General features: G+C 46.2%; 1 protein-coding gene across 1 annotated transcript in view; it reads right to left on the reverse strand.

The window, feature by feature from the left end:
- Nucleotides 1-18,742, reverse strand: part of CIITA (class II major histocompatibility complex transactivator) — an 85,318-nt gene extending 66,576 nt beyond the window's left edge. The window contains exons 1-5 of the mRNA XM_030213347.1: nt 18,635-18,742; nt 11,048-11,170; nt 10,278-10,334; nt 8,143-8,208; nt 6,715-6,774 (exon numbers count right to left, since the gene is read on the reverse strand). Of these exons, the coding sequence (XP_030069207.1) occupies nt 6,715-6,774; nt 8,143-8,208; nt 10,278-10,334; nt 11,048-11,170; nt 18,635-18,731 (403 nt within the window). The 5' untranslated portion in view covers nt 18,732-18,742. The remainder of the gene's footprint in view (nt 1-6,714; nt 6,775-8,142; nt 8,209-10,277; nt 10,335-11,047; nt 11,171-18,634) is intronic.
- Nucleotides 18,743-20,597: the final 1,855 nt, after the last annotated feature.

Consider the following 20,597-nt stretch of genomic DNA (forward strand, 5'->3'; position numbering starts at 1 on the left):
TGGGCCTGGGTCCGCCTGCCTGAAGTGCACTGCACCCATTAAAACTGCTCCAGGGACCTGCATACTGCTGTCATGGAGCTGGGTATGATATTTGAGGCTGGCATAGAGGCTGTCAAAAAAATTTTTCAAGTTTTTTTTTTAGGGTGGGAGGGGGTTGGTGACCACTGGAGGAGTAAGGGGAGGTCAACCCCGATTCCCTCCGGTGGTCATCTGGTCAGTTTGGGCACCTTTTTGAGACTTGGTCATGAAAAAAATGGACCAAGTAAAGTCGACCAAATGCTCGTCAGGGTTGCCCTTCTTTTTTCCATTATTGGCTGAGGACGCCCATCTCTTAAGCATGCCTCAGTCCCGTCTTTGCTACGCCTCTGACATGCCCCCTTGAACTTTGGTCTTCCCCGAGACAGACTGCAGTTGAGGGCGCCCAAAATCGGCTTTCGATTATGCCAATTTGGGCAACCCTGAGAGATGGACACCCATCTCCCGATTTGTGTCGGAAGATGGGCACCCTTCTCTTTTGAAAATGCCCGATACTGTAGTTTAAGGCAGGGGTTCTCAATCCAGTCCTCGGCTCGCACACAGCCAAACAGGTTTTTAGAATATCCACAATGAATAAGCATGAGATAAATATGCATGCACTTACTTCCACTGAATGCAAATTAATCTATTGCATATTCATTGTAAGTATCCTGAAATCCTGTCTAGGTGTGGGATTGAGAACCTCTGGTTTAAGGTGATGAAGGAGCTGTGTGTCATAAAGGGTAGACTGAGTCATCTTACTTTTAATGTACTTTGGGGTTTGTGCACTTAGATGATGGGAAATTGATTAATGTGAGTCTAGTACTATACTTACAGTTATTTCTAATACAAAAGCATATAATTTTTGTTTCATAAAGATAAAGATTCAAACCACTTAGACTTACAAAGTTCCATAGAGGGGCATAATCGAATGAGGGCGCCCATCTATAAGGGCGCCCATCTCTAGGGACGACCCCATAAAGAAGCGTACACGACCGTATTATCGAAACAAGATGGGCAGCCATCTTTCGTTTCAATAATACGGTCGGGGACGGCCAAATCTCAACATTTGGTCCGTCCTTAGAGATGGCCGACATTGGTTTTCGCCTATAATGGAAACTAAGGGCGGCCATCTCAAAACCGGCCAAATCCAAGCCATTTGGTCGTGGGAGGAGCCAGCATTTGTAGTGCACTGGTCCGCCTCACATGCCAGGACACCAACCGGGCACCCTAGGGGGCACTGCAGTGGACTTCACAAATTGCTCCCAGGTGCATAGCTCCCTTACCTTGGGTGCTGAGCCCCCCAAGGCCCCCCCAAAACCCACTACCTACAACTGTACAACACTACCATAGCCCTTAAAGGGTAACGGGGGGCACCTAGATGTGGGTACAGTGGGTTTTGGGTGGGTTTTGGAGGGCTCCCATTTACCACCACAAGTGTAACAGGTAGGGGGCGGATGGGCCTGGGTCCGCCTGCCTGAAGCGCACTGCAGTACCCACTAAAAACTGCTCCAGGGACCTGCATAGTGCTGTCATGGAGCTGGGTATGACATTTGAGGCTGGCAAAAAAATTTTTTTTCATTTTTTTTGGGTGGGAGGGGGTTGGTGACCACTGGGGGAGTAAGGGGAGGTCATCCCTGATTCCCCCCGGTGGTCATCTGGTCAGTTCAGGCACCTTTTCAAGGCTTGGTTGTGAACAAAAAGGGACCAAGTCGGCCAAATGCTCGTCAGGGCCGCTCTTCTTTTTTCCATTATCGGCCGAGGACAGCCATCTCTTAACTACGCCCCCGTCCTGCCTTCGGTACACTACCAACAGGCCCTCTTGAACTCTGGCCGGCCCTGCAACGGAAAACAGTTGAGGTCGGCCAAAATCGGCTATGCCGATTTGGCTGGCCCCGAGAGAAGGCCTCCCATCTCCCGATTTGTGTCGGAAGATGGGTGCCCTTCTCTTTCGAAAATAAGCTAGATAGTAACCTATGGAACTCTGTAAGTCTAAGTGCTTTGAAAATATGCCTCAAAGTTTTTTTTATTCATTGACAATTGTTTCATCAGAACAGAATAATATACAGGCCTCATATCCTTCAGCTGAAGAGTTGGCTCAATGTTTCTCAAATAACATCATGAAAATAAGATCATCTATTCCTCCTAATTTGGATGGGGTAATTAATTTTTCTGATTGTTATAATTCTGAGGCCATTCCAGTGGACAGATACTGGTCGTCAATTCTTGTAAAGTCAAGTCTCTACTAAAATAATTGTCTAAATCTTCTTGTTCATTAGATAGTTTCCCTGCACATTTGATGGCAGATCTACCATCTCAAATAATAAGATGTCTTATGATAATTCAATATAATTTCTTCAGGAGAGACATTTTCCATCTATGCTACGAAGAATCATTTTGACTCCATTGGTGTTGTCCTTCTTACTCTTGGAACAGAAGCTTTATCGGTAGAAGAGATCACATAAAAACAGGCAGCGAGGGGACAATTCTATAACTTGGCACCTCCAATGAAGTGTGCCAATGCTACACACAGAGAGCCAATTCTATCATGGCACCGAGATGCTATTACAGAACACTAGTGTAAACCACAGGAGTAGCCAGAAGTTGATTTGGGGGGGGGGGGGGCACCAACCATTTCCTCTCAGCCCCCCTCTACCCCCCTGCTGCTGACGTTGCCACTGTGGCCGTGCCCCCTGATCATACCTTTGCTGGTGTGGATGCTCAAGCCCTGCCAGCTGAAGTTTCACTGCCACCCGCCGGAGCCCTGCCCTGCTGTCTGAGAAACAGACAGGCTGCTCCAGCCTCCGATGCCAACACTTCAAATACATGAACGGAGCATGCACGAACTGCCAGCATCAGCCGCTGGAGCACCCTACTGACTTCCTGGTGCTCACGCAGCATGGGCAGGACTCCGGCAGGGAAACTCTTCAGCTGGCACCCCCACCAGCCATGTATTAGATGCCAAAGTGCTGGAGTGGGCCTGAGCTTGAAGTGGGAGGAACCAGGCCCATGAGCCCCTCTCCCCCCCCCCCCCCATGGCTACATCATTGGCATAAACCTGAATTGGTATGCCAAGACTTGGGCATGACCATTTACACTGGCTCTTTGGCAGGTGTACATCAGTGCGCCTAAGCGAGTCATGCAAAGTATTCTATAAGTTACACGTGTAAGTTGGAGACACGCCCATAGCCCACCATGCCCCTTTACAGTTACGCACTACAGTACTTAGACACAATCTTACAGAATGGCACCAAGTGATGCATCCATTCAAGACGCTTGTGTTACGTACACACCCCCTGTCAATTCATCCCTTCTCCCTCCCGCCACATCTCTCCCTTCCCTTCCTGGCCCTGCAAAGCTCTCACAATTCCATCCCTCCCTCACTCCCACCCCCCATGCCTTAAAATCACTTCCAGTCTTCGCTAGGGCAGCGCCAGCAGTAGTGGCACTCATAGGCTGCCTGCGGCCTGCACCGGGGCTTTCTTTCTGAACCGTCCGACCCTTCTGATGCAACTTCCTGTTTTCTGAAGGGTGGAATGGTTCAGAGAGAAAGCTCCAGTGCAGGCTGCAGGCAGCCTATGAGTGCCGCTGGGCACTTCCTGGAGGCAATTTTATTGGGGGGGGGCAGTGGGAGGGAGATGCAGTGTGAGACACACCCCCCCCCCCATCAAAATTTCTGGCTACACCACTGCTTACATGCAGACTTGCCAATTTTGGTGCCCTATTGTTGGTGCCAACTTATAGAATTGCCCCATAAGTCACTGGCACTAAGCCATTTGGACTATTGTAATGGTTTATATGCGGGTTGTAAGGTCCAGCTTCTGAAAAAACTGCAGAATGCCCAGAACACAGCGGCCAGATTGATATACAACAAAACAAAATATGTTAGTGCTACACCTCTTCGCTTGAAACTGCATTGGCTCCCTGTGATATCCCGCATTACCTTCAAACTTTGTACTCTAGTTCAGTGGCATAGCCAGACCTGAGATTTTGGGTGGGCCCAGAGCTAATATGGGTGGGCACGCACTGTCTATATAAGTATGAGCAGTGTCTCTTGGGATCCTACAAAATAATGCCTTAGAATTCACTTGATGCCCAAAAGCTGCCCTGCATCAGTATAACCACATACATACTTAATGGAAAAATTGATATTTTTAAATATAATTACATTATCCCACAATCGCTCCACTGCAAAATGCTATGCACAAACTTGTGCAAAAACACACTCATATCCTTACTAAACCATAACAGCACTAATTCCAAGGACAGGACGAGCTACAACCTTATGCTTGAAAAGGCAGAACTGTAATTACACTAGGCTCTAAAACACCAATACACTACCTCGTGAAAAAAAAAAGCAAAACAAAAAGGGCTGCAAATACTACACGCTATCAGAATACTGCACCTTGATCACACATGAACAACACATGACACAACGGACATGACACAAGGAACTAGAAATCAAAAAATATGAAGGCAAAATACTGAACTGGAAAGTTAACTCAAGAAGTCAGACTCAGCATGCAGCAATACCAGAAAAATTGAAACTTACATGCAATATATCACAGATGTACATTTCCAAAAGCTGACATATTCCAATTAATAAATTCTGAATAAAATACTTTTTTCTACCTTTGTAGTCTGATCTATTCGCTTTGGTCCCAGTGTCTTCTGTTTCATGCAATGTCTTCTTTCCATCTGATATTTTTTCTCTCACCATGTCCACCATCCTCTTGTGTCCTTATGTGTCCTGTCTACCATCTGTAGCCCTGTCCCTATCCTTCCTCAACTCAGCAGTTTTCCTTCCATCCATATCCAGCATTTCTCCTCACTCCCCTCCATCCATGTGCATCTACTTCCTTTGTCTTTCCTTCCCTCCATCCTTGTACAACATTTTTCCTCTCTTCCCTGCCCTGCCCTCCACTCCATCCACGTCCAGCATTTCTCCTCTCTTCCCTCCCCTCCATCCATGCGCATCTCCTCCCTGACTTCTCTCCCCTCCCTCCATCCAGCAACTCTCCATTCTCCCCTGCCCTCTCCTCCATCCACCCATATCCAGCAAATGTCCTCTGTCCCCTGCCCCCTCCATCCATCCACCCATATCCAGCAAATTTCCTCTCTCCCCTTTCCCCTCCATCCATGCCCAGCAATTCTCCTCCTTCCCCTGCCCTCTGCTCCATGTCCAGCAACTCTCCATTCCCCTGCCTTCTCCTCAATCCAACTGCAGCAAATTTCCTCTCTCCCCTTTCCCCTCCATCCATGCCCAGCAATTCTCCTCCTTCCCCTGCCCTCCGCCATGTCCAGCAACTCTCCATTCCCCTGCCTTCTCCTCCATCCAACTCCAGCAAATTTCCTCTCTCCCCTGTCCCCTCTAGCAATCCCTGTTGTCCAGCAATTCTCCTCTCTCCCCTGCCCATCCTGTTTCTATCCATCCCCTTCCCCATTCTATCCAGCATCTCCCTCCCCCTCTCTCCCCCTTCACAGCATCTCCCATCTGTCTCAAACAACGACAACGTGGATGCAGCTTGAGGCAGCTCACAGGTTTGCCTGCTTTAACTTGCCTGAACGGCGACGGCTGCACGGGGGAGTGGAATAGATAGGCTGCTGGCTCACTTCCACTCCACTCCCCAAGTCGCAGCGGCGAACGGACGGCCCTAAAAGCAGCAAGCAACCAGGATCGTCGACTCCGTCTTTCCTTCGCTTCCTGCCCTCTCTGCGTGCGTCCCGCCTTCCTCTGATGTTATTTCCTTTCGAGTGGGCGGGACGCTGAGAGGGCAGGAAGCGAAGGAAGGACGGAGTCGACGATCCTGGTTGCTTGCTGCTTTTAGGGCCGTCCGTTCGCCGCTGCGGGTAAGAAAAAAATAACAGCAGGTCTGCGATTGGCTCGCAGACTAGGACTGGGTGGGCCTGAGCCAAGAATGGGTGGGCCTGCTCTACGCCCCTGCTCTAGTTCACAAGATACTCTACGGTGATGCCCCTGGTTATATGATTGGCCTTATTGATCTACCAGCCAGGAATAGTATCAGCTCATCTCGACCCTTATGAATCTTCACTATCCTAATTGCATTGGCCTCAAAATATATGACGGCCTACGCGTCCAATTTCACCTATTTAAGAATGCAACTGTGGAATGCATTACCAAAAGCAGTGAAAATGATACTTGACCATCTACAATTCAGGCGATCTTTGAAGACCTATCTGTTTTGTAAGGCCTACCCTGCTGTTTCTGCTTAGCCACCTCAGCTCTGCCCTGATTTAAATGACAACGTTTTTTTTTTTTAATGTCTTTGCCATTTATGGTTCCCATTTACCCCTACCTTCCCTACCCTGATTCTCTTTGTATTTGTTTAACATCAACCGTATTGGAGCTCCCAAATACGGTGACTTGTAAGCCACAGCCTGCTAATGCGTGGGAAAATGGGGGATACAAATACTGCAAATAAATAAAGCTTTCTGCAAGCTCTGCGGAAAGCAGGTTCTCTGCATTAAAGCACTTCGGTTGACATTACTCTTCAGTACAGACATCGTCCCATGCAGCAGATACTACCTCAAAGAGGGCATAAGAAACAATTTTGCTCAGAACAAGATCCATGGGGGGCCACAAAAGCTTTTCCTACCCAAAGAGCACATTAAGGAGAAAGACTCTTAAAAACAGAGATTTAATTTGCAATGTCATAACTTATAAAACAAAACACTGACCTAGTTTCCTTCGTTTTGGCTGTGATGCATCAGGCTGATTCTTGAGCTTAGATAAAAAAGCTGGAAGAAATAAAGTAATATGTAGTATGTTTTTAATTTCACAGTTATATATATATCTGCAGTGAGACCATATGTGGAGGAGTGGCCTAGTGGTTAGGGTGGTGGACTTTGGTCCTGAGGAACTGAGTTTGATTCCCACTTCAGGCACAGGCAGCTCCTTGTGACTCTACATGGAATGTTCTACATGGAATGTTGCTACTATTGAAGATTCTACATGGAATATTGCTAGCAACATTCCATGTAGAAGGCTGCGCAGGCTTCTGTTTCTGTGAGTCTGACGTCCTGCATGTACGTGCAGGATGTCAGACTCACAGAAGCAGAAGCCTGCATGTCCACATTGGTGATCTGCAAGGGCTGACTTCTACATGGAATGCTGCTAGTGGAATAGCAACATTCCATGTAGAATCTCAAATAGTGGAGGAGTGGCCTAGTGGTTAGGGTGGTGGACTTTGGTCCTGAGGAACTGGGTTCGATTCCCACTTCAGGCACAGGCAGCTCCTTGTGACTCTGGGCAAGTCACTTAATCCTCCATTGCCCCATGTAAGCCACATTGAGCCTGCCATGAGTGGGAAAGCACAGGGTACAAATGTAACTAAAATAATGCACTGTCCAATCATTAAAAAAAAAAAAAAACAGGAAATCCATGAGATGTTTCTGAACCCTCCTCATAAGACACCAACCCCCCCTCCGAATTCTATAAACTCACACCACAATTTGATGCGTAGGGGTCCTTTTACTAAGCTGTGGTAAAATGGGCACTTGATTGGGTAGAACTAGATGGTGTCCCGTTTAAAAGCCGGTGACGCCATCTTTGAGAATAAGAGTCCCGCAGGAAAAACAAGGAGGACCCTCTACAGGTAGGCGCTTCATGCAATTTACACCATACAACGACCACTCCGGTCCTCTCTCTAAAATGTCAACTTACACGTTTATTATAGGGCAGAGGAAGTAGCCAGGGATACAGCTCCTGAAGAAGCATTTGAGAAACAGAGGCTTGCTGTCGAGTGTTCCCAACGGTTCAAGCTACCGCCCAGATAAGTGTATATGTGACTTAACAATAGTTGAATAATTAGAAATATCAGATACCTAGGAGGTTTTCTGCTTTTGTTTTCCACAGCAATGCAGCTGCAAAGGTTAGAGAGACTGCTGAAATAGACCAGTGAACCCATTCTTGGTATAATTCTGAGAGTCCGTCTTCATGCTGTGACATGGCCATTCCCATTTTACCATCTCATCTGTGTCCCTAGAAGTCCCAATGACCCACCCATCCCTGCAAAGTCTGATTAATCATGTTTCAACCTTACTACAGAAATGAATCGTGGGGGTTACGAGATGAGTCCAAATTTGTCTGGCATCAGCACTACTTACACCGTTTTTTACACTTCTTGATGTTTTGTTCTGCACGATATTCTTTGTTATCGCTGGCGATTCCATCTAGCAGAAAGAAAAATATACATTTTTACTAATTAATCATACACCATATTTTATCACTGAGTCACACACAATTAAATTTGTGTAATTCCCACCTCACCCTTTCCTTCGCTTCACTGGGTTGAAATTTCTGCTGGTGAAATGAGAAATCTTTCTGCTGTTACAGGTCAGACAATAAAGCGTGGTTGGGGGTGGGAGTCAAGGCCTACAGACCTCCAGCCTAGTACATGTCCATGTTCAGTACCAAGCAACATTCCACACTGCTGCTGGGCCTCAAGTGTTTTTCCTTCATTTTGAGTCTCTAGAAAGTACGCTAACCAGCTTATAATCGAACGAGAATAACGCCCAAGTTCCGACCTAAATCGGGAGATGGGCGTTCTTCTCACAAAAACAAATAAAGCGGCATAATCGAAAGCCGAACTTTGGACGCTTTCAACTGCACTCCGTCGCGGATGCGGACAAAGTTGACGGGGGAGTGTCGGAGGCGTGGTGAAGGCAGAACTGGGGCGTGGTTATCACCCGAACAGAGATGGGCGCCCTTCGCCGATAATGGATGCGTTTGTAGCTAGAATTTAGGGCACTTTTCCTGGACCCTGTTTTTTGACGAATAAGGCCCCAAAAAGTGCCCTAAATGACCAGATGACCCCCAGAGGGAGTCGGGGATGACCTCCCCTGACTCCCCCAGTGGTCACTAACCCCCTCCCACCACAACAAATGATGTTTCACAACTTTTTACTTTCACCCTCAAATGTCATACCCTCCTCCCAAGCAGCAGTATGCAGGTCCCTGGAGCAGTTGTTAGGGGGTGCAGTGGACGTCAGGCAGGTGGACCCAGGCCCATCCCCCCCCTACCTGTTACAATTGTGCTGCTTAATGCTACTAGTCGTCCAACCCCCCCAAACCCACTGTACCCACATGTAGGTGCCCCCCTTCACCTCTTAGGGCTATAGTAATGGTGTAGACTTGTGGGCAGTGAGTTTTGAGGGGGATTTGGGGGGCTCAACACCCAAGGGAAGGGTGCTATGCACCTGGGAGCTCTTTTTCCTTTTTTTTTGTTTTTGTAAAAGTGCCCCCTAGGGTGCCCGGTTGGTGTCCTGGCATGTGAGGGGGACCAGTGCACTATGAATCCTGGCCCCTCCCACGAACAAATGCCTTGGATTTATTCGTTTTTGAGCTGGGCGATTTCATTTTCCATTATCGGTGAAAAGCAAAAACACCCAGCTCACACCTTGGCGAATAAACCATGGGCGTCTATTTTTTTTTTGAACATACGGTTCACTCCGCCCCTTCACGGACCCGTTCTCGGAGATTAACGCCCATGGAGATAGGCGTTTCTGTTCGATTATGCCCCTCTAAGTGCATCAGACCCATTAACTTTTATAGGCTAGGGTCATAGCTGAATTTTTTAAATCCACATTCAGACCACTATGAATACAATTTAACAAGGAAGAGTTTAACAGGAAAATAAAAGGCTGATCTGGTGACCTAGTGAAGCGCTATCAGATGCAAAGCCCGATTTTAATTTCCAGGTACATTTTTGGCAATACCGCAGAAGCAGTTTAACATCTCTGCAAGGAAAATATCTGAAATCACAGTGCAACAGCAGTGTCTACTAACTGCTTGACAACACGGTTCTCTCTGGTTCAGGGAGTCGGACGGCTGTCACTGCAATGGTTGAGGTAAGAGAAGAAATTAAAAATGGGGCCTAATTACTCAGGGCCGGATTTATGTATATGCAAGACAAGCTACAGCTTAGGCTCTCACCTTACAAGGGGTTTCACTAGCATGGAAAACTATTAAACCTAAAATTTACTACCTACTTATTCGGAGGGGGGTGAGGGGGAAACTCTTAAATATTACAGCTTAGAGGCCACAATACATATAAATTAAGCTCTGTTAATACTGTCCATCTGTGAATTAAGGAACCAGGTTCTATCATCTCTGTAAAGGAAGGCTCTGGCTCAGCTGGAAGCCCAGAGAAGTAGAAGAAGGCTGCACTTACAACAATATTTTCCACATTATGTTAAGGCCCCTGTCAATGCTCCACCACGTATAACACTATCAGTACTTACTCAAAATCTCCTCCAGTAGGCCATTTTGTTTATCCTCCAGTACATAATCTATAATGTCTAACCAAAAAACAAAGAGTTAACAGCTGTTTACAACAACATGCAATGTGAAAAACTGATACTTCATAATACTTTAATGAAATGTGATTTGTCACACTTAAAGAACAAAAATAGGCTCAGTGTGTCCACACCATAAAGACAATAAATACAACACACAAAGTGGTCCTTTAGTTCACCAAAATATCATTGGTCAGAGGACCCTTAGTTCATTACAGTATCATTGGTTGGAGGACCCTTAGTTCATCGAAGTATCATTGGTTGGAGGACCCTTAGTTCATCAAAATATCATTGGTCGGAGGAACCTTAGTTAAATATCATTGGTCGGAGGACCCTTAGTTCATTAACTGGGCGTGCACAGCGACTGAAAATAGAACAGGGTGCCAGGCAATGTGAGACCAGCATGGGACAAACAAAGTAGCTGTGGGGGTTGGGGACCTCTGCCAGTCAAGTTACCTTCGCAGTGGGGGGGGGGGGGGGGGAGAGCGGCGGCGTGGAGGACAGTGGTGGGGAGGCGGTAGGAGCCGCGGGGGGGGGGGGGGGGAAGTGGTAAAGGGAGGGCGGCAGCGGGGAGGCAGGCCAAAATGTGCTCCCCCACCTTGGGTTCTGGCCCCCCTCCCTCTGAGGTCTGGCTACGCCCCTGATTTGAAGATTGTTGGCGTGTGACACTTTTGCTGTCTGCAATTTTTTAGTGCAAAATAAACCTCCCGTCGTACCTATTCCAGAGTATTCTGTGTTTGGACACAGGTACCAAGCATCTTCGTATGGCTTTTCTTCAGAATCATAACATAAATCCGGACAGTGTAAAGATTCAAAGGTTGCGTTCTCACTATCAAGGTCTAGGGGAGAAAAGCAGACAAGGAAATATTTGGTAAGGTGGTTTCAGTTAATAAAACATGAAATTAGAATGAATTAAACTTCATTTAGTTGTTTACAGCTCAAAAGAATCAGTTTTCCACATTAAACAAAATCACTGAAACCAAAAAGTACAGTTTAATTTTAGCTTTCATTTAAAGATCTGGACAATAAAGGCCTAATTTGGAAACATAACCGGATGAGTCTACAATTAAAACAAAGTATGAAATCTAAAGTACAACAAGGATCACTGACAAACTAAGATGCTCTCATTGGAGTAAATTTAAGAAAGGTCGGCTAAAGGTAGGTACCAAACCACTGGTATAGCCAGGAGTCCATTTTGGGTGGGGGGCCTGAGGTGGACTGAGGAGACCATGTATTCTCCTCCTGCCTTAAACCATGCCTTTGCTGGTGGGGATGCCCAAGCCCTGTCAGCTGAAGAGATCTCCTGAACGAGTCCCCGCACGTACAGTCAGGGCCGCGCTCAAGTCGGTGGCATGTTTAGCCGCCGACGCTGGCACTTCCATGCATGCTCAGTTCAACATCAGGCACTGAACTGAGCATGCGTGACAGTGCCGCCTTAGGAAGCTGATCGTGCCACCAACTTAAGCACTGCTCAGACAGCACAGGTGGGGACTCACACAGACGATCTCAGCTGGTGGGACTTTGGCATCCCCACCAGCCATTAAAGTGGAGGGAAACTGAGCCCAAAGTAGTGTGGGCTCAGGCCCCCGCTGGATACACCCCTGTACACCCAGGGGTGACCCAAGGAAATCCGCTGCCTGAGGTGAGGTATGAGAGACTCCCTGTCCAACTTTTCCTCTCTCCCAACTCCCTCTCACCTCCCCCGGGTTGTGGTCTGGCATCTCCCCTCTTCCTCAACCCCTTTCCCCGTGCCTACCTTCTTTTTTTGTTGTTTTCAAAAATCGGTGGCGGCAGTGATTCTCATACGCTGCCCTGCCACCAGCACCAGTTTCTTCTCTGTACTGTGTGCCTGCCTCTGAGGAAACAGGAATTTACATCAGAAAGGCGGGGCCACAGTACAGAGAAGAAGCTGGTGCCGGCGGCAGGGCAGCCTATGGAAATCGCTGCCGACGACGACTTTTACAAACAAAAAAAAAAGAAGATAGACTCGGGGAAGGGGGTTGAGGAAGGAAGAGAAGAGATGCCAGACTGTGGTCAGTGTGGGGATGGAAAGGAGCGATGCTGGCCCAGGAGGAAGGAGCGGTGGTAAGATGTCACTCCATGAAGAGTGCCGCTTGAGGCCCCCGACAGTTGGCCTAATGGTAGAGCCACCACTGCCTATACCAAGCATTTGGGCACTAAGTGGCATTTCTATAATAGCAGTTCTATGCGGAATTACCTTCATAAAATACTAGCATAAGTTCGCATTTCCACACCTAACTTTAGGTACAAGAACTTCCACCAACATGAAGGCTGGTGTAAATGCTAGTGCCAAGATACTGGCAGTTAGGCGCGTAAATGACAGTATCCTATAACATCACGCCCCTCAGCCTCCCACGTTCCTCACCGCCTTTGGATTGTACATCATCGAAATTAGGTGCTCAGTTTATGGAAAAGAGGCTTAAGTCAGTTACTTGCGTAAATATAAATTATTGCCAATTACTGCTTGTTAAGACCAATTACTGGTACTTATCGCCAATTCAATTTAGCACTTGTTAACAAATTAAATTACATGTGTAACTTACCCTTTTCTATAAATGCACAACCAACTGTGTGCCTGACTTTGGAAGCCATTTATAAATTCCGGGGGCTAATAAACAAAAACAAAAATGAAACAAAATTTTGAGCTAGGCTGAAAACTCAAACTGTGTGGTTGAAAGCCTCACCCATATTCTGGTATCTTCTGGGTGAGGCTTACTGCCTCATGCTCACAGACTAATGCCAAGGAATGAGGAAATAAATGGCAATGGAGTAGCCTTGTGGTTAGTGCAGTAGACCTTGATCCTGGGGAACTGAGTTCAATTCCCACTGCAGCTCCTTGTGACTCTGGGCAAGTCACTTAACCCTCCATTGCCCCTGGTACAAAATAAGTACCTGAATATATGTAAATCGCTTTGAATGTAGTTGCAAAAATACCACAGAAAGGTGGTATATCAAGTCCCATTTCCCTTTCCCTATGTGTTTACTTTAAGGTTCCTTTCCTGATTTGGGGGGTTCTTAATTTTGGGATCTCTGATCACAGTATAAGTAAATGCTACCATAGGCAGCAGTTTGAGTTAATGAATACATATAGGGCCGATAGTCAAAGGATTTATGCTAACTTTGAAGGGTATGCTCATAAATTGACCACTTTGAAAATTTATTTATTTATTTGTTACATTTGTATCCCACATTTTCCCACCTAATTGCGGACTCAATGTGGTTTACATAGTATTGGAAGGCATTTACCGATTCCGGTGTGAACAAATACAATGTGATGTAGTGGTAAGATAAGTTCATATGGCGGAGCCACAATAAGAATCGTAGAGCGGAAGAGTAGTGTTACATTCGTTACGTGCTTTAGTTTTCTTGTGTATCCGAGGTCAGGCCCGAGTACATACATTTTTACTCAAAATTTCACTTGAAGCATAAAAAGTGAGAGGTAACAGGGGTAGATTTGGGGTGGGGGGAAGAAGTTGGGGGTCGATATTCAAAGCGATTTAAGTGGCCAAAAACAACTCCTGGCCAGTTAAATTGCCCGTTTGGAGCTAACTGCTAATTTTCAGACGCACGTAACCAGCTAGTGTTGCTGAAAATAACTGGTTAGCGCCAAACTGAAAACCGGCTATTTTGGGGGCGATCCTGGGGCAGTTTTGGCACTTGGCCAGTCAAGTGCCTATATTCAGCTCTTAACCAGCTAGGGTAACTAAATAAATTTAAAACTCTATGTCTGATCTTCAAGGCCCTGAAAGGAAATGGCCCCGAGTATCTGAAGAATAGGATGATCCTCCACCATAGTTGGGCCACCAACCGCCTATGTCCTCCACACACCGCCAAGGACACTAAAGTCCTCCCAAGGACTTTCACTAACTACACCCTCTCCAAAAGACATTACATGATGTGATACCCGCAAGCAAGCCTTCTCCGGAGTAGCCCCCACACTCTGGAATGCTCTGCCTGAAAGGCTGCACTTAACACAATACTATCTCTACTTCAGGAAGCAGGTGAAAGCTTGGCTCTTCAACCAAGCCTTTAACGGAAGAAGTAACTAACTTGTTAGTCTCACTCAAACACACAAGGATTGACTCGGGCTGCACATACTACAGCGGGACATGTTTATCCAATCCTACCCTAGCTGAGATAATATTTAACCATCTCACTGACCTCACGTGCAACTTTCTTCAAATCAATCACCTTACTTTCAAATTCTTCCTACTCTCTTACTCATCTATATGTTACAACTTTGCCTTACCCTTCACTACCAATTATAATGTTCTAGTACATATTGTGTTGTCATTGCAAGTAGTATACCATGCCATACTTTGTACTGTTCGAATATTTTTACTGCTCTAATTGCCTCCTGCTCATGTTTGGTCTAGTCTTACTGTACACCGCCTTGAGTGAATTCCTTCAAAAAGGCGGTAAATAAATCCTAATAATAATCCTAATAATAATAATAAATAGGACCACATACAAGTCAGCCCTATTGTTATCTGGTAACCCATATATCTGGTTAAGTGCTGAATATTGCTGTTAACCGGCTATGTGTTAGCTGGCTTCGGAATCCCAGAAATTCAATACCAGTGCCCTTCATTGAGTTTCTGCCAGCTACTTGTGACCTGAATTGGCCACTGTTGGAAGCAGGATACTGGACTAGATGGACCATTGATCTGATCCACTATGGCTATTCTTATGTTTTTATGCAGGAAAAGAATTGTCTTTCATAACATGCAGTTACAGTGGTCCACGAATAGAACCATAGAAACATGATAGAGGATAAAGGCCAAATGGCCCCTCCAGTCTGCCCATCCTCTGTAACCCCTAACTCTTCCTTTTCCTAAGCAATCCCACATGCTTATCCCATGCCTTTTTAAATTCTGACACAGTCCTCGACTCCACAACCTCCACCGGGAGGTCATTCCACGCTTCCACCACCCTTTCCGTGAAATAATACTTTCGTAGATTACTCCTAAACCTATTCCCTCTTAACTTCATCATATGCCCCCTGATTCCAGTGTTTTCCTTCAGTTGAAAAAGGCTCACCTCCTGTACATTAATGCCTTTGAGATATTTAAACGTCTCTATCATATCTCCTCTCTCCCTCCTCTCTTCCAGCGAATACATGTTGAGGTTCATAAGCATGCCCCTATATTTTTTGTGTTCCAGACCGTATACTAATTTTGTAGCCGCCCTCTGGACTGACTCCATCCTTTTTATATCTTTTCATAGGTGCGGTCTCCAGAACTGCACACAGTACTTCAAATGGGCCTCACCAGAGACTTATACAATGGCACTATCACCTCCTTTTTCCTGTTGGTCAGCAGAGGAGTAGCCTACTGGTTAGTGCAGTGGACTTTGATCCTGGCGCAGTGGCGTAGCCACAGGTGGGCTTGGGTGGGCCAGGGCCCACCCACTTAGGGCTCAGGCCCGCCCAACAGTAGCACACGTTTAGCGGTAGCTGGTGGGGATCACAAGCTCAGCCCAGCTCAAGATTTCCCCCTGATGGTAACAAAAACACTACTCTCCACAATAACGGCACCTGCGCATGCTCAGTTTTCAGTGCATGCCTGCTGCAGATTGCCAAGATGGAAAGAAGCGTTTTCTCACCAGCTGAGATATTTTTTGGGTGGTGGTTGGAGGGGGGGGGGGGGAAGAACACTTGGTGCCCACCCACTTCTTGCCTAGGCCCACCCAAAATCTGTTGTCTGGCTAGGCCCCTGATCCTGGGGAACTAAGTTCGATTCCCACTGCAGCTCCTTGTGACTCTGGGCAAGTCACTTAACCCTCCATTGCCCCTGGTACAAAATAAGTACCTCAATATACTATGTAAACCACTTTGAATGTAGTTGAAAAAACCACAGAAAGGCGGTATACCAAGTTCCATTTCCCCTTTCCCTTTTATGCACCCAAGCATCCTTCTGGCTTTGACCGTCGCTTTTTCTACCTCTTTGGAAGCTTTAAGGTCATCAGACACAATCACCCCCAAGTCTCGCTCTTCCTTCATACGCTGAAGCACGCCACCCCCAATACCGCTCCCTCGGAATGAACCACTTAGCACTCCCTGCTTAAATCTCATCAGTACCCACATCCCAGGTTCCCATCTTAATGAAGTTCTGCTCATATTCTACTCATGTGATATCTTTGAGAGGGAAATATTTTGCAGAAAAGTGATGCTTGTTTATAGAAACACACAAACAAAAACCTATCATCTACCAGAACCAGTGCCAACAACAGCAAAAGCAATACTAGAAACAAGCACATTTTGGTTTTTTTTTTTTTTACAGATGTATAACATGCTCCTTCTTTTGGCCTGCAAATTTAGGTCAATATTTTAGAAACATATCCGTAAGTAAGTAGCTGTTTTTTCTCATGTATATCACATATATGCGATGGAGGTTGACACAGTACAGGGAGTGTGCTTTGGGAGGGACTAAAATCTAAGTTTTAATGACGTACATTGAATTTACCCCATCTATAACTAATACTGTCCAACCAAATCATTCTGACCCTGTCTCTGCTGTCCTGTTAAGACACATGTTCATATGTTTACTGTATTTTTGCATATATAACCCACAGGTTATACACGATTTTAAATTTTTTTTACAGGAAATGTGGACTATACACAAGTACGGGTTATGCACAAATTTATTTACAAAATCAGCACTTTTTAATAGGAGTAATATACAATTTTATGTTTTATTGCAATAAGTGCAGGCAGTGGTGTATCTAGGTTGGCTGCCACCTGGGGTGGGCTGCCGCTACACCTCCCCCCGACACTTCATGCCCCCCCCTCGGTGCATCACCCATCTCCCCCCTGAAGCACATCATTCTCACCACCTGGAAGTGCACAGAGCAGTCACGTGGCTGTTGGGTCTGCTGGTCCCCTGGCCCAGAACAGAAAGTAACGTTAGAGGTGGCAGGGACCCGGCGGAGCCGACAGCCATTCAACTACTCTGTGCACCCCCTTGCTGTCTGTACCCAGGGCGGACCGCCCCCACCACCCCACCCTTGGTACACTACTGAGTGCGGGGTATACATTGGTGTGTGGTATATACTAATTTACTTACAAAATTAGCTTTTTCTGTGGTTTATACATGTGTGCAGGTTATATATGCAAAAATACGGTAACTTGCACCATAAGCTAACATAAATAAGTAACTCTTTAACTGCCTTTGAAAGATGGATGTATCAGCCTGTATTCTGATATAAGATGGCAAGTTCCATTCATGCGGTCCTGGAATTGAGAACTACTATTCTTGTGTTCTTAAAATGTATTCTGCGCAAAGAAGGAACGGAAAGAAAAGGCACATTCTCTGATCAGAGCAATCTATTTGGTTAATAATTTTTTAGCGCTTGTGGAGATAACATGACACATAAAGGGGGTGAATATTTTGCTGGCAGCAATGAGCGTTTTGCTTACTGCTGCTGACGTTATTCCCAGATATTCAATGCCGGGCCACGTCCAGGCTTCAGCACTGAATATCCAGTTTATGCAGCGCCGGAGAACACACGGCTGGTTAAGTTGATATTCAGAACTTAACCGGTCATAAAGGTAGGACTGTGTTTTATGCGGTGTTCCCCTGCCAGTCAAGTGCCGAATACTGGCACTTAACCAGCCAAGGGCCGACTCCGTCCCCAGAACATCCCAACATAGCCAACTTTCACTCAGGTGCTAACAGCTCATTTTCAGCGGCTATAACCACTTAAACGCCGCGGAAAAGGGTCCTTTTACAAAGCCACGGTAAAAGAATTACCTGTAGTAGTGTGGGTGCATCTTTTTGGCACGTGCTGGGCCACTTTTTACCACGGCTAGGAAAAACGCCATTTTTTTAATGGACCGGGAAATGGGCGGGCCCAAAAATTAAAACTAGCGCGTGCCTATTTACGGCCTGAACCCTTACCACCAGCCACTGACCTAGAGGTAAGGGTTCACGTGCTACCCATGTGGTAACAATGCAGCTTGCGCCAATGTGGTTGTGCTGCTGATTACCACCGGGAAAGCCCCCTATGGTAGAAAATAGAAAAATATTTTCTACCGTGGGATTCGGCATGCACCAAACTCAGAATTACCACTGGGTGAGTGCACTACCCCAGCGGTATTGCCGATTTGGTGCACGCTACCCACGTGTTAGCCCTCCTGCGGCTTTGTAAAAGGGCCCCAAAATTAGCAGATAACTCTGAACAAGTGAACTAACCGGTCAGCAGTTGTTTCTGGCTGGCTAAATTGTTTTGAATATCGCCCAGAAGATGCGCAACACAACATTTAGGTTTCTTCCTTCACCAACCTGGTAATAATTCAACTTCTTCCAAAAGCTTCAGTGAATCAATATCGCTGAAACAGAACCCCAGGCTGCCATTTTCAGGAAAACCTGCCAACTCCATGGCTGGTTGAGTGAAACCTGGAAGGGAGAAATCAGGAATACATTGACAAAGGCTACAAAATTCAGAAGGTACTTCATCACTAATTATTTCGTACGCATAAATTGTTGCATCATTGCATATCCAGGATGAGGTGGCTCCTAACACTCATTAAAGACAAAAATGGTGATGGAATTCAAAAAGGCATGGGGTGAACACAGGATCTCTAACTAGCAAATGGATGGTATTTACAAAAAACACCAAAACTTAAATGGCTGCACGGGTGGATGTGTTGATTGGCATTTAAATGGTGACTCCGGCTGTTAAGACCTAAAGCTGGTGCCGGGCAAACTGGTATGGTCTGCCTCGTACATGGCAGTCTGGTTTAGGATGGCCTAGAAAGGGCTCGACTGCAACTTCAGTAGCCTGGAATGTGAGGACAGTGCCAGCTAGACTTTTACAGTCTGTGTCCTGCAAATGACAAGACGGATTCGGAGAGGCTGGAGTGGGTTTCGGCTGCTGCAGTAATTGGAATGTAAGGACAGTGCTGGGTGGACTTCTATGGTCTATGTCCCAGAAATGACAAAGACCCTCATCAAGTATTTTATCATATTCATTGTTGGTTTAATCATGAATTAAGTGGAGGAGTGGCCTAGTGGTTAGGGTGGTGGACTTTGGTTCTGAGGAACTGAGTTCAATTCCTAGCACAGGCAGCTCCTTGTGACTCTGGGCAAGTCACTTAACCCTCTCTTGCCTGCTGCATTGAGCCTGCCATGAGTGGGAAAGTGCAGGGTACAAATGTAACAAAAAAAAATTGATAATGGTTGTGCAGGTCTTTATCTGCCATCATTTACTGTGTTACTATATTAAACTATTTTATGAACTGTCTCACTCACAAAAATGGAGCTGGCAAGGGTACCATTGATAACAAATTAGCAGGTCATAGTATCCAAGTCACACGATGGGTAAATGTCAGGGGCAGGCACTGCCCAAAACCAGTGTTAGAAAACAGTTCAGATAATTCATTGAAGGCTTTTTTTTGTAATATCTTTATTAAGTCTGTTCCCTTCTCCACTACTGCCAACTCCAGACTTTGTGCCTTCTGTCTCGCTGCACCCTACGCCTGGAATAAACTTCCTGAGCCCCTACGTCTTTCCCCATCCTTGGCCACCTTTAAATCTAGACTGAAAGCCCACCTCTTTAACATTGCTTTTGACTCGTAACCACTTGTAACCACTTGCTTCCACCTACCCTCCTCTCTTCCTTCCCGTTCACATTAATTGATTTGATTACTTTATTTATTTTTTTGTCTATTAGATTGTAAGCTCTTTGAGCAGGGACTGTCTTTCTTCTATGTTTGTGCAGCGCTGCGTACACCTTGTAGCGCTATAGAAATGCTAAATAGTAGTAGTAGTAAGTCATTGGTGTGTGAAACTCTAACAAGTAGTAACTCCCCATTCCCACACTGCTTCCTCACAGTAAAGTAAAATGTTAACATTTACATCATGGGCCACACTGTGTGTATCATACTGATGTAGTTGTCAATCGGGTTCAGGCTCTGGGGCCTGACTTGCAACCAGTGGCAGAGCCAGAAGGCTGATTTAGGGTGACCTTCAGCCCAAAGTGGCTGGGCATGGAATTTTGTCTTCACCCTCCCCTTTCTCCCCCCTCCCCGGCATCCCCCAAACTAAAAACAGAAATACCAGGTGGGAATCCCCAAGCCCCACCAGCCAAAACTTTCCTCCCAGCCTGAACTCTTGCAACCTGGGCAGCCAGTGGTAAAGTTCTCAAGCTACTGCCAGAGCCACAAGCCCCCATACATGCTCAGTTCCACATATGTGCCGGGGGGTGGGGTAACAGCAACTTGGTGACACTGCCACCGGCAAGAGT

This window comes from Microcaecilia unicolor, chromosome 8 (assembly GCF_901765095.1).
Source record: "Microcaecilia unicolor chromosome 8, aMicUni1.1, whole genome shotgun sequence".
NCBI lineage: Eukaryota > Metazoa > Chordata > Amphibia > Gymnophiona > Siphonopidae > Microcaecilia > Microcaecilia unicolor.